General features: G+C 46.8%; 1 protein-coding gene across 1 annotated transcript in view; it reads right to left on the reverse strand.

The window, feature by feature from the left end:
* col27a1b (collagen, type XXVII, alpha 1b) overlaps positions 1-16380 on the reverse strand; it is a 610967-nt gene that overhangs the window by 494734 nt on the left and 99853 nt on the right. The window contains exon 6 of the mRNA XM_078227545.1: positions 13007-13075. Within this exon, the coding sequence (XP_078083671.1) occupies positions 13007-13075 (69 nt within the window). The remainder of the gene's footprint in view (positions 1-13006; positions 13076-16380) is intronic.

Here is a 16380-nt window from a genome sequence, read left to right on the forward strand (position 1 = left end):
GCAGACTTGAATGGCCTCCTTCTGCACGTTAGGGATTCTAGGATTTCAAGTCAAGAATTATTACTGGTTTGAACTATGAGCAAAATTAGATCTCTTTGACAACTTGGCTTAGAGGAGGACTCAATGTTGTCATCACCTTTATATAATGGATAACTTATAGTCAAGAACCTGCAGCAGTTCCTTTGACCCCAAGCTAAGTGTGTATATAACTGGCGTCCAGACCACAGCAGCAGGATGGTTAAGGAATGGTAGCATTCTGGAAAACAACAACTTGTAGGATTTAGGACATTACTTGCCTTACGTAAATTAGATGTTTTTTTATAAACTTCCATGTGGAAAAGTATTGGCTGGCCATCATCCTTCTTTTTTTTTCTATTCATTCGTGGGACATGGGTGTTGCTGGCTGGCCAGCATTTAGTGCCCATCCCTAGTTGCCCTTGGAGGGCAGTTGAGAATCAACCACATTGCTGTGGCTCTGGAGTCACATGTAGGCCAGACCGGATAAGGACGGCAGATTTCCTTCCCTCAAGGACATTAGTGAACCTGATGGGTTTTTCCGACAATCGACAATGGTTTCATGGTCATCAGTAGATTCTTAATTCCAGATGTTTTTTTATTGAATTCAAATTCCACCAGCTGCCGTGACGGGATTTGAACCCGGGTCCCCAGAACATTAGCTGAGTTTCTGGATTAATAGTCTAGCAATAATACCACTAGGCCATCGTCTCCCTTGTTGTCTAAAAGCTGTAAATGAATTTCATTCTGTTCGTGCATTCAAGCTGCTAAGTTAGGCTGCTGTAAATGATTTGGTTTGGACTCAGACTGACGTGAATAATTTGAATCAAGGTTACAATAAACATTGGAATTGTAATTAGGTTTGTATAAATATGGTTGATGAGGGAGATGACAAATTTAGGACTAAAATCCCAATTTTACTGCAATTGGCAGCAATTTAGTGCAATTGATTATGATGTTCTGTGTTCACCCTGAATAGCTTATAAATGGGAATGTTGAAAGACAGACATCTGGAGATAGGCATTTTTCTCTTCTGGTCAAATTCTGCCACTGCACAGAGTGAGAATTGGTATTTTACTAGTAAAATCCCAGAAATATTCCAGAGCAATGTAAATCCTCCAGAGTATTCACAGAATCATAGAATCCCTACAGTGCAGAAGAGGCCATTCGGCCCATCGAGTCTGCACCCAGGCCCCTCCCCCACGCTATTCCCATAAAGCCACACATTTACCATGCTAATCCATCTAACCTACGCATCTTTGGACACTAAGGGACAATTTAGCGTGGCCAATCCAACTAAAACATCTTTGGAGTGTGGGAGGAAACCAGAGCCCCCAGAGGAAACCCAGGCAGACACGGGGAGAACGTGCAGACTCCACACAGACAGTTACCCGAGGCCGGAATTGAACCCGGGTCCCTGACGCTGTGAGGCAGCAGTGCTAACCACTAAGCCACCATGCTACCCTAACCACTGTGCCACCGTGCTACCCTAACCACTGTGCCACCATTCTTTCACCTCAAATGTGATATCTTCCATCATCAAAAACCCTTTAACAGTAACACTAGAAAGAGTCGCACCCGCGACTCATTGCATTAAGTCACTAGCTGGGGAACTACAGAATAGTGGTCTGGGTTGAAGCAACGGGTTTTAACCTTCCCCTGCTCACTCCCCACTGGGCGAGCCTCCACTTGCTCAATAAGGGAGTTTGTACTCCATAAAGCCCACAGTTAGATCTATTGATGATTCCCCGTGCCGCCAGTGGCCATCATAACATCCCTCCCCCTTTAGGTCCGCATCGCCCCAGTACCCCCGCTGCGAGAAGGTCCTTTCCGTCGCTTGGTGTCGGTCTGCAGTCTGTCGAAGGTGAGGCCGGGTCAGGAGGTGTGATCTGAATGGGGGAACTTCATTCCGGGTGGGAACGTCGCGGGGTTACTGATGGAGATTCCTCCTCAGGTTCCGCTTCAGCCAAGATGCCAGCTTCCATCTCAGAGTCCGTGTCCTCATCAGCCAGGGGAGCTAGCGAGCCTCGGCTTGCTCATTAAGGGAGTTCATACTCCACAAAGCCCGCAGGGAGATCTATTGACAATCCCCCAGGCCCTCTGTCGGGTGGGATTCTCCGGTCTCATCCGTGGCAAGACCCGTTGCGATCGAGAGCGGAAACTTTGGTGTCCCAGTTCACTCTCAGTGGCACTGGAAAATCCCAGCTGCGAACGAGGATGGAAAATTTTGGCCAGAGAATTTTAAGAGGTTTACAATCCCTGGGGACCAACTGCAAACTCGAATAACTAAATTTACTAAATAAGCTTCAAATAAAGAAATTACCAACAAGTCACCTTTTGTGACTTTTATTCTAACCTCTATCTAAGGGTGGCACGGTGGTTAGCACTGCTGCCCCACAGCGCCAGGGACCCGGGTTCAATTCCGGCCTTGGGTGACTGTGTGGAGTTTGCACGTTCTCCCTGTGTCTCTGTGGTTTTCCTCCCACACTCCAAAGATGTGCAGGTCAAGTGGATTGGCCGTGCTAAATTGCCTCTTAGTGTCAGGGGAATTAGCAGAAGAAATATGTGGGGTTATATGGATAGAGCCTGGATGGGATTGTAGCTGGGGCAGGCTCAAAGGGCTGAATGGCCTCCTTCTGCACTGCAGGGATTCTATAATCCAAAGGATATCCCAAAATGTTTCCACACGGAAAATCTTCTAAGTGCAGCCATGAAGGCATAGACAAAGTCAAATGAGAAAGACCAGTGAGCAGCATACCGGATGAACCATTGATGGTTGAGAGAGGAATGTCCTGACATTGGAAAACTCCCTGTTCATCTTCAAGTAAATTGTAAATACCAGGGAATTTCTACATACAGACGGACAACTGGAACAGATATATGCACCTTTCGTTCAATGTCTTATTCAATAGCACCTTCAAAAATGCAGAAGTGTCAGTCTGGATTATGTTCTTGAATTCTTGAGTGGGACTTGAATCCATGACTTTGTGATCCAGTCAACTGCTCAGCCAGTAAAAGAGACTTTTATGTAATTTTTGCTGGATTAAATTGAACCATTCCAGTGTGAGTTAATAAAGGGTTACTGTTCACTTAACCCTAACATTTTTCACTATTCCCACTTGTCAATTGGACATATCCAACAGAACACAAGAAACATTTTCATTCACTATTTTCTTTGGTTAAAAATGTTTAAATGTTTGACAAATAGCCAACCAAACTCCTTTAAATATTTATTCATTAGAAACTGCTAAACCAGCTCCTATTTTCCTTCAGGCTGCGTGTTATTTATGCATTGGCACAGGCTATCATACAACCAATCCCTTATTTTCTCGGCGAATGCTTCAAATCTTCCAAAATAAAGTTTCCAAAAGCAATCCAGGCAATAATGATGTGAAACTAGCCTTCAGGGCGGCATGGTGGCACAGTGGTTATCACTGCTGCCTCACAACGCTAGGGATCGAGGTTCAATTCCATCCTCGGGTGACTATCTGCGTGGAGTTGGCATGTTCTCTCTGCGTCTGCGTGGGATCACTCTCTGTATGGGCTCTGTCTGTGCAGAGTCTGCACGTTTTCCCTGTGTCTGCATGTGTTTCTTCCGGATGCTCCAATTTCCTCCCACACTCCAAAGATGTGCAGGTTTGGTGGATTGACCATGCTAAATTGCTCCTTAGTGTCCAAAGATGTGTTGGTTAGATGGATTGGCCACGCTAAATTTCCTTGGGTCACTGTCTGTGCAAAGTCTGCATGTTCTCCCCGTGTCTGCGTGGGTTTCCTGCGGGTGTTCCAGTTTCCTCCCACACTCCAAAGATGTGCAGGTTAGGTGAACTGGCTATACTAAGTTGCCCCTTGGTGTCCAAAGATGTGTAGATTAGGGAGATTAAAGGGGTTATATGTAGGGGTGGGGTTATGGGGTGGTTGGGTTGGGCGGGGGGGAGAGCCTAGGTAAGATGCTCTGCTGGAGAGTCGGTGAAGACTTGATGGGCTGAATGGCCTCCTTCTGCACTGTAGGGATGCTATGAACATCTGTGGTCAAAGGGAGTTCTTTTTCCCTTTCTTGATGATGCTGGTAATTAGAACTTCCACATCTGCCATGATATGGATCAGATGCAACCCAATTCACATCAACATCAGAACAACTGTGGGGCGGCACGGTGGCACGGTGGCACGGTGGCACGGTGGCACAGTGATTAGCACTGCTGCCTCACAGCACCAGGGACCCGCGTTCGATTACCGGCCTGGGTCACTGTCTGTGCGGAGTCTGCACATCCTCCCTATGTCTGCGTGGGTTTCCTCCGGGTCCTCCGGCTTCATCCCACAGTGTGAAAGACGTGCTGGTTAGGGTGCGTTGGCCATGCTAAATTCTCCCTCAGTGTACCCGAACAGGTGCCAGAGTGTGGAGACTAGAAGATTTTCACAGAACTTCATTGCAGTGTTAATGTGAGCCTACTTGTGACACTAATAAAACAAATAAAATACAATGCCAAGACATTGAATGTGTTCAAGAGGCGGCTGGATATAGCACTTGGGGCGAATGGGATCAAAGGTTATGGGGAGAAAGCAGGATTAGGCTATTGAGTTGGACAACCAGCCATGATCGTGATGAATGGCGGAGCAGGCTCGAAGGGCCGAATGGCCTCCTCAGTAGGGTACACCCTCCAATCTTCACCGATTACACAGCTGTGACTTTGCCCTCTCAGAACGACCATCTTAGTGAACTTCCACCACATTGAACCCAGCTATTGCAAAAGTGCTCCTAGCTAAAATCCCAGATTCTTTCCAATCAGCCTTATTCAATACGTCACCACAGATGTTTCATTCCTGCCAAAGAAAACAGCCCTGATTCATCATCATTTGCAGGCAGCCATTAAAAGGGGGCAAAGGGCCCCCAGTGATGAATGCATCTTGTTTGTGTATCTTCTTAATAGAACAAATCAAATCAATGTGATCCAGCTCAGGCTTAATGGCTTAATGATCTTCCAAAAAACCTAGAGCCAACTGAATCCCGGAGATATCCATGGTAATGACATTCCTCCTCATGTCAAAGGGAATGCTGCCTTCAGTCTACAAGATTATGAGGGGCATGGACAGAGTGGATAGTCAGAAGCTTTTTCCCAGGGAGGAAGAGTCAATTACTAGGGGGCATAGGTTTAAGGTGCGAGGGGCAAGGTTTAAAGGAGATGTACGTGGCAGGTTTTTTACACACCGGGTGATAGATGCTTGGAACACGTTGCTGGGTGAGGTAGTGGAAGCAGATATGATAGTGAGTTTTAAGGGGTGTCTGGACAAATACATGAATAGGATGGGAATAGAGGGATATGGTCCCCGGAAGAGTCGGGGGTTTTAGTTCAGCCGGGCAGCATGGTCGGTGCAGGCTTGGAGGGCCGAAGGGCCTGTTCCTGTGCTGTAATTTTCTTTGTTCTTTTTTCTCAGAGCAGGCTACGGGACAAGTTCTCCAATCTTCTTCACTCCTCTGCATGTTTATTTTTTATTCATTTTTTTTGTTTCGGAGATGTGAATCTTCGGGGAATTTTCTGGGTTGTGAATGCGAAAGGATACAGAAGTTTGAGGTCACGTACCAACCGACTCAAGAACAGCTTCTTCCCTGCTGCTGTCAGACTTTTGAATGGACCCACCTTTCTCTACACCCTAGCTATGACTGTAACAGTACATTCTGCACCCTCTCCTTTCCTTCTCTATGAACGGTAGTGCGCAAGAAGCAATACTTTTCACTGTATTTTAATACATGTGACAATAATAAACAAATCAAATCAAAATGTGGGCATCGCTGGCTGGGCCAGAACTTAAAGTTTAAAGTTTATTTATTAGTGTCACAAGTAGGCTTACATTAACACTGCAATGAAGTTACTGTGAAAATCCCTGAGTCGCCATACTCCAGCACCTGTTTGGGTACACTGAGGGAAATTTTAGCATGGCCAACGCACCTAAACAGCACGTCATTTGGACTGTGGGAGGAAACCGGAGCACCCGGAGAAAACCCATGCAGACACAGGGAGAACGTTAAGATTCCACACAGACAGTGACTCAAGCTGGGAATTAAACCCAGGTCCCTGGAGCTGTGAGGCAGCAGTGCTAACCACTGTGCCACCGTGCCGCTCCTTGATTAGTTATTGCCATTTCCGAATTGGCCCTCAACTGAGTGGCCATTTCAGAGGTCATTTTAAGAGTCAACCACATTGCTGTGGCTCTGGAGTCACATGTAGACCAGACCGGGTAAGGACAGCAGATTTCCTTCCCTAAAGGACATTAGTGAACCAGATGAGTCTTTCTGACAATTGTCAATGGTTTCACGGTCATCAGTAGACTTTTAATTCCAGGTTTTTACTGAATTCAAATTTCGCCATCTGCCGTGGTGGGATTCAAACCCGAGTCCCCAGAGCATTTCCCTGGGTCTCTGGATTACTAGTATAGCAACAATACCACTACGACATTGCCTCTCTTGCTAATTCGTGGGACATGGGTGTCGCTGGCTGGCCAGCATTTATTGCCCATTCCTAGTTGCCCTTGTTCAGAGGGCAGTCGAGAGTCAACCACATTGCTGTGGCTCTGGAGTCACATGTAGGCCAGACCAGTTAAGGACGGCAGATTTCCTGTTGAATTATTGCCTCTTGAATTATTTTCAAAGTGCGACTGTATCAGTACACGAGGCCCATCACCTCAGTCCCAGGATAGGCAGCAGCCTATGGTAGTGTCCCAGCAACCAACTTCAACTGCTTCATCAATGCCCTTCCCTCTGTCATAAGATCAGAAATGGGGATGCTTTGCTAATGTTCAGCCCCATTTGCAACTTCTCAGATCTTGAAGCAGTCTGTGTCCATATGCAGCAAGAACTGAACAACATTCAGATTTGGAACCAACTTGGAACTAAAGAAGGCTAATGGCATGTTGGCCTTCATAGCAAGAGGGTATGAGTGAAGGGATAGGGATGTTTTGCTGCAATTGTATAGGGCCTTGGATTTAAATTCAATTAAAAAGAATCTACTGATGACCATAGAAACAAGAAGCAGGAATAGCCCTTCGAGCCAACTCTGCCATTCATTTTGATCATGGCTGATCATCGAATTCAATATCCTGATTCCCCATATCCCTTGATCCCTTTAGCTCCAAGAGCTATATCTAATTTCTTCTTGAAATCTCACAATGTTTTGGCCTCAACTACATTCTGTGGGAGTGAATTCCACACATTCACCACCCTCTGGGTGAAGAAATTTCTCCTCACCTCAGTTCTAAAAGGTTTACCCCCTTATCCTCAAACTATGACCCTTAGTTCTGGACTCCCCCACCCCACCCCCCCTGCCACCCCCCCCCCCCCCCCCTCGCCCCCCGCCCCCCTACCCCCCAACCATCGCGAACATTCTTTCTGAATCTATCTTGTCTAACCCTGTTAGAATTTTATAAGTTTCGATGAGGTTTCCTCTCACCATTGTCGGAACAACCCATCTGGTTCACGAATGTCCTTCAGGGAAGGAAATCTGCCATCCTTACCCGGTCTGGTCTACATGTGACTCCAGAGCCACAGCTCTCAACTGCCCTCGGGCAATTGGGATGGGCAATAAATGCTGGCCAGCCAGCGACGCCCATGTCCCACAAATAAATACAAAATAAAAGGCAAACTCTGATCAATATGTGGAACTTAAAGACGTTTTGGCATGAATGCTTTTGAATCAGTTCCCGACTATCGATGCAGTAGGAACTGTTTGGAACTCATTTAGCCTCCAACATCAAGGAAGAGTGTGCTTGTCAAACGATTTACAAAGGACCAGAATGTAAGGAACTGCCAAATGATGAGCACATTCCTGAGGATATTTTCCACTGATGTGTTGCCTCTGTTGTTGGCGTGCGTCTCCCATGTGTTAACATTGATATCTGGGGCCCTCATGTCACACTAGTATCCTTGAAGCAGAGCTACGGGAAATCCAATTGTTCTTTTGGTCCTGGCTTCCTCCCCGCACTGAATATCTTTGGGAATGTGTCCATCGTCCATCCTGCGAACGTGACCAAGCCAGTCAAGTTGCCTCAGCTTGATGGACGCTGGCATACTTGGGAATTTTACCTTCACAGAACGTGTGATGTTGTCCTTTCATGAGATGCCCAGAATGTGCTGCAGACACGGTGGCACAGTGGTTAGCACTGCTGCCTCACAGCGCCAGGGACCTGGGTTCGATTCCCGCTACGATTCCCCGTGGTGGGCAGGACAGGAGAATTCTGCCCTGGAATCCCTACAGTGCAGAAGGAGGCCATTTGGCCCATCGAGTCTGCACCAAGCACAAGCCCACCCAGGCCCGATTCCCTTAACCCCACATATTTACCCTGCTCGTCCCTCTGACATTAAGATCAATTTAGCATGGCCAATCAACCTAATCTGCGCATTTTTGGATTGTGGGAGCACCCGAAGGAAACCCACGCAGATACGGGGAGAACATATAAACTCCACACAGACAGTGACCCAAGCCAGGAATTGAACCCGGGTCCCTGGCACTGTGAGGCAGCAGTGCTAACCACTGTGCCACCGTGCCGCCCTAGGTATATATTCCCTGGAGTTCTGAAGAACGAGAGGTGATCCAATTGAAACATATAAAATTGTTAAGGGTCTTGGCCAACTCACAAAACCCACATGAATAAACAATCCTTAGGACTAAGATGCTGGTTTCTGAGGTCTGTGTTCTCAGCACCTTGATGTACACCAGTAAAACATACAGCTAACGACAGGGAGGTCAACAATTTTCATAGAACCATAGAATCGCTACAGTGCAGAGGGAGGCCATTCGGTCCATCAAGTCTGCACCGAGTGTCTGAAAAAGCATCTCACCAAGGCCCACCCCTGCAACCTATCCCTGTAAACCTGCGCATTTACCATGGCTAATGCCCCTAACCTGCACATCTTTGGACACTAAGGGCAATTTAGCATGGCCAATCCACCTAACCTACACATCTTTGGAGTGTGGGAGGAAACCAGAGCACCCGGAGGAAACCCACGCAGACACGGGGAGGACGTGCAAACTCCACCCAGACAGTGACCCGAGGCCGGAATTGAACCCGGGTCCCTGGTGCTGCGAGGCAGCAGTGCTAACCACTGTGCTACCGTGTCACTGTGAGGCAGCAGTGCTAACCACTGTGCTACCGTGTCACTGTGAGGCAGCAGTGCTAACCACTGTGCCATCCTTAAATGTAGATATAAATGTCTTCCAGATTAAGTTCAAATTTCACTCGGCGCTGAAAAGATATTGCTCCTGGATCGTTACCGAGTTAAGGCAGGTGGATAGAGTTAAGATTGTGGTCAGCCATGATCTCACTGGGTTGAACAGGCCCAAGGGGCTGAATGATCTTTTCTTATCATTATCTCTTCTTAAACATCTATCTTGTTTTTTAAAAAATTCATTCAAGGGATGTGGGGGTCGCTGGCGAGGCCAGCATTTATTGCCTATTCTTAATTGCCCCTCGAGAAGGTGGTGGTGAACTGCCTTCTTGAACCGCTGTAGTCCGTGAGGTGTAGCTACACCCTAGTGCTGTTAACCCAAAAACATAGAAAATAGGAGCTGGAGTAGGCCATTTGGCCCTTTGAGCCTGCTCCACCATGCATTATGATCTTGGTTGATCATCCAACTCAATAGTCTAATCCCGCCTTCGCCCCCATATCCCTTGATCTCCTACACCCCCAAGTGCTCTTTCTAACTCCTTATTGCAAACATACAATGTTATGACTGTGGTAAACCACTGTTAGCTTATTGCCTGTGTATATGTGACATGCCTGGACACATCCCTGCCGGCCCTGCCCGGGACTCCTCCCCCGCCCCGGTCCAGGTATAAAGGCGACTGCTCCCCACCTCCCTGCCTCAGTCTCTGGACCAGTTCATCGGCATGGATGTGCTCCAAGTCTTTTGCTAATAAAAGCCTATTTGTTCTTGCATACAAATTAGTCTTTGCTTGATTGATGGTGCATCAATGACCTCAACTACTTCCTATGGCAGCGAATTCCACAGGCTGACCACTCTCTAGAAATTCCTCCTCATCTCAGTCCAAAAGGGTTTACTCTGTATTCTCAGACTGTGACCCCTGGTTCTGGACACCATCGGGAACATCCTTCCTGCATCTACCCTGTCTATTCCTGTTAGAATTTTACAGGTTTCTCTGAGATTCCCCCTCCATTCTTCTAAACTCCAGTGAATACAATCCTAACCGAATCAACCTCTCCTTATAAGTCTGTCCCGCCATCCCAGGAATCAGTCTGGTAAACCTTTGGTGCACTCCCTTTGGAAGCAAGAACATCCTTCCTCAGATAAGGACACCAAAACTGCACACAATATTCCAGGTGTGGCCTCACCAAGGGCCTGTGTAATTGCAGCAAAACATCCCTGTTCCTGTACTGAAATCCTCTTGCTATGAAGGCCAACATACCTTCCCTGCCTGCTACACTTGCATGCTTACCTTCAGCGACTGGTGTGTGACCACACCACTTGTTGCACATTCCCCTCTCTTAGTTTTTAGCCATTCAAACAATCTGCCTTCCTGTTCTTGCTAGCAAGGTGGATATCCCCACGCTATACTGCATCTGCTTTGCATTTGCCTACTCACTCACTTGTCTAAATCGCACTGAAACATCTCTGCATCCTCCTCACAGCTCACTCTCCCACACAGATTTGTGTCATCGGCAAATTTGGAGATATTGCATTTAGTTCTCTCATCTGTTAAGGAGGGAGTTCCAGGATTTTGACCCAGTGACAGTGAAGGAACGGGGATATATTTCCAAGTGAGTGGCTTGGAGGGGAACTCCCAGATGGGGATGCTCCCATGTATCTGTTGTCTGAAGTGGGGTTGGAATGCCAAAAATCAATATTCCTGCTATACTAGTCATGAGTGCAATGTTAAGGACACTCGAGTGTCTAGACATTAGACACTAGAGTGTTTTCAAGAGCTTGATATCTCGGGTATCCATTCAACACGTCTCGTTTATGCTTGGGTGCTGTCAACAAAGGGTGTCCTAAATTTAGCTGCAGTGCCACAGGAAGGCTCAGAACAAGACAGCAGAACCTTAAAACTGGAGTTAAGGACATTCCGGAGTGGCATCGGGAAACAGTTCTTCACACAAAGGGTGGAGGAAATTTGGAAATCGCTCCCCACCAACAAGTAGTTGACGCAAGGGTTCAATCAACAATTTCAGATCTGAGATTGATCGATATTTGTCTGCCTAGAGTATGAAATGGTTACGGAATCAGGGCATGTGGCTGGAGTTAACAAGTTAACCCTGATCTGATTTGGGGCGGCACGGTAGCACAGTGGTTAGCACTGCTGCTTCACAGCTCCAGGGTCCTGGGTTCGATTCCCGGCTCGGGTCACTGTCTGTGTGGAGTTTGCACATTCTCCTCGTGTCTGCGTGGGTTTCCTCCGGGTACTCCGGTTTCCTCCCACCGTCCAAAGATGTGCGGGTTAGGTTGGTTGGTCAGGTTAAAAATTGTCCCTGAGATGTGTAGTTAGAGGGATTAGCGGGTAAAATATGTGGGGGTAGGGCCTGGGTGGGGTTGTGGTCGGTGCAGACTCGATGGGCCGAATGGCCTCCTTCTGCACTGTAGGGTTTCTATGTTTCTATGTTTCTATGAATGGTAGCCATAGTGTGGAGTTGGACTGGGGTGGGCACAGTAAGAAGTCTCACAACCAGGTTAAAGCCCAACAGGTTTATCTGAATCACGAACTTTCAGAGCGCTTCATCAGGTGAGTCACTGATGAAGGAGCAGCGCTCCGAAAGCTCATGATACCAAATAGACTTGTTGGACTTTAACCTGATTGAATAGTGGAACAGGCACGATGGGCTGAATGGCCACCTCCTGTTCCAATACTGCTGTATATCAGAAAGCAGCATCGTTGTCTCCCATGGATGGCACGGTGGCACAGTGCTTAGCACTGCTGCCTCACAGCGTCAGGGACCCGGGTTCAATTCCCCGCTTGGGTGACTGTCTATGTGGAGTTTGCTCATTCTCCCTGTGTCTGCGCGGGTTTCCTCCAGGTGCTCTGGTTTCCTCCCACACTCCAAAGATGTGTGGGTTAGGTTGATTGGCCGTGCTAAATTGCCCCTTAGTGTCCCAGAATGCGTAGGTTAGATGGGGTTAGCCATGGTAAATATGCAGGATTACAGGGATAGGGTGGAGAAGAGGGCTTGGGTAGGACACTCTGTCAGAGAGTCGGTACAAACTTGATGGATCGAATGGCCTCCTTCTGCACTGTAGGGATTCCATAATAAGATTTCGGCCATTGTTTTATAATTCCATTATTATTGCAGGTGATACTGATTTTTCGTGAAGTGGAGATGTCGGTGTTGGACTGGGGTGGACAAGATGAAAGGTCACACGACACCAGGTTAGAGTCCAACAGGTTTATTTGAAATCATGAACTTTCGGAGCGCTGCTCCTTCATCAGGTGAAGTGGTGATTTTTTGTGATTTTCTATTGGATCTTATTATTTCTAGTGTTATATTTGTTTCCTGATAACAGTTCCAAGCTCAGAATTGGAAGCTAAGTATGAAATCGTCATAGAAACTATTGGGTAGGCCGCATGATTTAGTGTTCCTGGCAAGGATGGAATACTTTTAAAATGCACTTAAAAGATTGTGTGGGTTGTACGCAGTCCCTGCGTAAAACTTCCCACATGCGCACTTGTCCTGTGAACCTCTGCACTGGGAGCTCTAACTGGTAAAGCCTGCCTCTGTAAACTGACCTCCCCACTGAAGATGTCCACCTCCCAGTCTCCCAAGTTCAGCAGCTGCGGAGCGTTTACATATTTCACCAGCGCCTCCCTCATGCGCTCCGAAATCCGCAGAGTATCATCTCAATCTGATTTGCCTCAATACAGATCGCATGACAATTGCACAAAGAAAATTGCAAAGGATCGGCTAATTACGCTGCCCTCTCATCACTGACTCCTATTTACGCACCAGCTGAACAAATACACAAACCATCACAGCGGAGAAATGATTCACTCTCACAGGAGCTCAATAATGGTTCCGTACTGGCTTTGCTGCAAGTAAGCAGATGGCCTTAAACTTGGGCATTTTCTTGAAGAAAAATGAACACAAGACTGCAAGAAAGAACACGGTTAAAATGCTCTGTCATCCCGACTTGAAACGTTGGCTCTATTCTCTCTCAGTAAGAAGTCTCACAACACCAGGGTTAAAGTCCAACAGGTTTATTTGGTAGCACATACCACCAAATAAACCTGTTGGATTTTAACCTGGTGTTGTGAGACTTCTTACTGTGTTTACCCCAGTTCAACGCCGGGGCATCTCCACATCTATTCTCTCTCCACAGACGCTGTCAGACCTGCTGAGATTTTCCAGCATTTTCTGTTTTTGTTTCAGATTCCAGCATCCGCAGTGTTTTGCTTTTATCTTAATGTTTAAAATGTGTCTGACTTCAGAATGTGATGGTTAGTAGTGATAACAATGAGGTGATCATGACAGGTGTGAAAAATATCTTTTTAACATTTCTCAAGCAGCGAGCAAAGTTTAAAGTTCATTTATTAGTGTCACAAGTAGGCTTACATTAACACTGCAATAAAGTTACTGTGAAAATCCCCTGGTCGCCTGTCCCTAGCTGCCCTTGAACTGAAATATTTAAGAGTCAACCACATTGCTTGGGCTCTGGAGTCACATGTAGGCCAGATCAGGTAAGGACAGCAGATTTCCTTCCCTAAAGGGCATTAGTGAACCAGATGGGTTTTTCCGACAATGGTTGCATGGTCATCAGTAAATTCTTAATTCCAGATATTTTTAATTGAATTCGAATTCCACAATCTATATAAGACCCTCGTCAGACCCCACTTGGAGTACTGTGCTCAGTTCTGGTCGCCTCATTACAGGAAGGATGTGGAAAAGATTGAAAGGGTGCAGAGGAGATTTACAAGGATGTTGCCTGGATTGAGTGGCATGCCTTATGAGGATAGGCTGAGGGAGCTCGGTCTTTTCTCCTTGGAGAGACGAAGGATGAGAGGAGATCTAATAGAGGTGTATAAGATGTTGACAGGCATAGATCGGGTGGACTCTCAGAGGCTTTTTCCCAGGGTGGAAATGTCTGCTACGAGAGGACACAGGTTTAAGGTGCTGGGGGGTAGGTACAGGGGAGATGTTAGGGGTAAGTTTTTCACACAGAGGGTGGTGGGCGAGTGGAATCGGCTGCCGTCAGTGGTGGTGGAGGCGAACTCAATAGGGTCTTTTAAGAGACTCCTGGATGAGTACATGGAGCTTAATAGGATGGAGGGTTATAGGTAGGTCTAGAAGGTAGGGATGTGTTCGACACAACTTGTGGGCCGAAGGGCTGTTTGTGCTGTAGTTTTTCTATGTTTCTAATCTGCCGTGGTGGGATTCGAACTCGGGTCCCCAGATCATTAGCTGAGTTTCTGGGTTAATAATCTAATCATAATGCCACTCGGCCATTACCTCTCCAAAAAAGATATTAGAAATGAGAAGGTTTGTCTGATACTCTGTACCTGAATTCATAGAATAGAATCCCTACAGAGCAGAAGGAGGCCATTCGGCCCATCAAGTCTGCACCAACCACAATCCCACCCATACCCTGTTCCCATAACCACACATATTTACCCTGCTAGTCCCTCTGACACGGCAGTCAATTTAGCATGGCCAATCAACCTAACCCTGCACATCTTTAGAGTGTCCGAGGAAACTGGAGGAAACCCACGCAGACATGGGGAGAATGTGCAGACAGCCACCCAAAGCTGGAATTGAACCCGGGTCGCCGGGACTGTGAGGCAGCTGTGCTAACCATTGTGCCACCGTGCTGTCCATTAGGATTGTAGTTCAGTGATTCACTGCTAACTTGCTCATGTTTTCTTATGTCTACTTAGGTTAATACTCTACATTGGACCATTTCCCAGGTCTCATTTGCATTTGTCTAAGTTTTATATATTGCAATATGTACACATTTTCCTTCAGTCACTCACAGTGCTATTTTCACAATTTTTATGTACACCTCACCATTACATCAGTTTCGATAAAATGTACAGTTCATTTACAAATCACAGTGCCTGTCTTGGCAAGTCGGAGGATAAACATATGAGTTAAGACCGCATGCAGATATAATGGGCTTAGTTTTTGTTCCAACGTCTGCCCCAAGTTATTTCTTTGCATGGCTTGCTATAACAAGTAGGTTTCTGTGCAAGGAGATGTGACACTGGACATTTAAGCCAGCATTGTGTCCAGGGAAAAGCATTTGGCAAACCTCCATTTTGTTGGTTAGTCGGGGCAAAGGATCTGGCTATTTTTGTCAAGTTCTGCGAGGCACAAAAGGACCAATTTTCCTCTCGTGCGAAGCCAAGGACCCATTCATTTCCTGGGCCACAACCTTGTTGTAAAATGACCTGCTGGGGTAACAAGTGGACTTTGTAGCACCTGTTTTTGTAGCTGTAAAATGGGTGTACAAGTAGGGTTGGCAACTGTGGTTAAGGATTCTTGGAAGTTTCATCACATGGCTTGCTCTTGCACTGTCAGCCAATACAACCATCATAAGACCATAAGAATTAGGCAAAGTAAGAAGTCTCACAACCTTTTTCCATAGATTCACCATCCTCTAGCTAAGTTAAGTTTTATTTATTAGTCACAAGTGGGCTAACATTAACATTGCAATGAAGTTACTGTGAAAATCCGCTGGTCGCCACACTCCGGCACCTGTTTGGGTACACTAAGGGAGAATTTAACACGGCCATTGCACCCTAACCAGCACGTCTTTCGAACTGTGGGAGGAAACCGGAGCACCCAGAGGAAACCCACGCAGACACGGGGAGAACATGCAGACTCCACACAGACAGTGACCCAAGCCAAGAATTGAACCCAGATCCCTGGCGTTTGGAGGCAGCAGTGCTAAATCACTGTGCCACCATTGCCACCCATAAGTGTGTTCCAGGCTGTGTTAGAGAGATTTTTAATCAGTAAGGGAATGAAGGTTAAAGTTCAACATGTTTATTTGGAATCACGAGCTTTCAGAGCGCTGCTCCTTCATCAGGTGAACAATGCTCCGAAAGCTCATGATTCCAAATAAACCTGTTGGACTTTAAGCTGGTGTTGTGAGACTTCCTACTGTGCCCACCCCAGCCCAATGCCAGCATCTCCACATCATAAGAAATAGGAACAAGAGTAGGCCATTCGGCCCATTGAGTCTGCTCCGCCATTCAATAAGATCATGGCTAATCAGTTGTGATAATCCACAGCTCTTCATTTTCCCGCATTATCCCCATAATCCATCATTCCCTTACTGATTAAAAATCTGTCGACTCCAGCCTGGAACACACTTATGGACGGCATGGTGGCGCAGTGGTTAGCACTGCTGCCTCAAAGCGCCAGGGGTCTGG

The sequence above is a fragment of the Mustelus asterias genome, chromosome 13, assembly GCF_964213995.1.
Source record: "Mustelus asterias chromosome 13, sMusAst1.hap1.1, whole genome shotgun sequence".
NCBI classification, from domain to species: domain Eukaryota; kingdom Metazoa; phylum Chordata; class Chondrichthyes; order Carcharhiniformes; family Triakidae; genus Mustelus; species Mustelus asterias.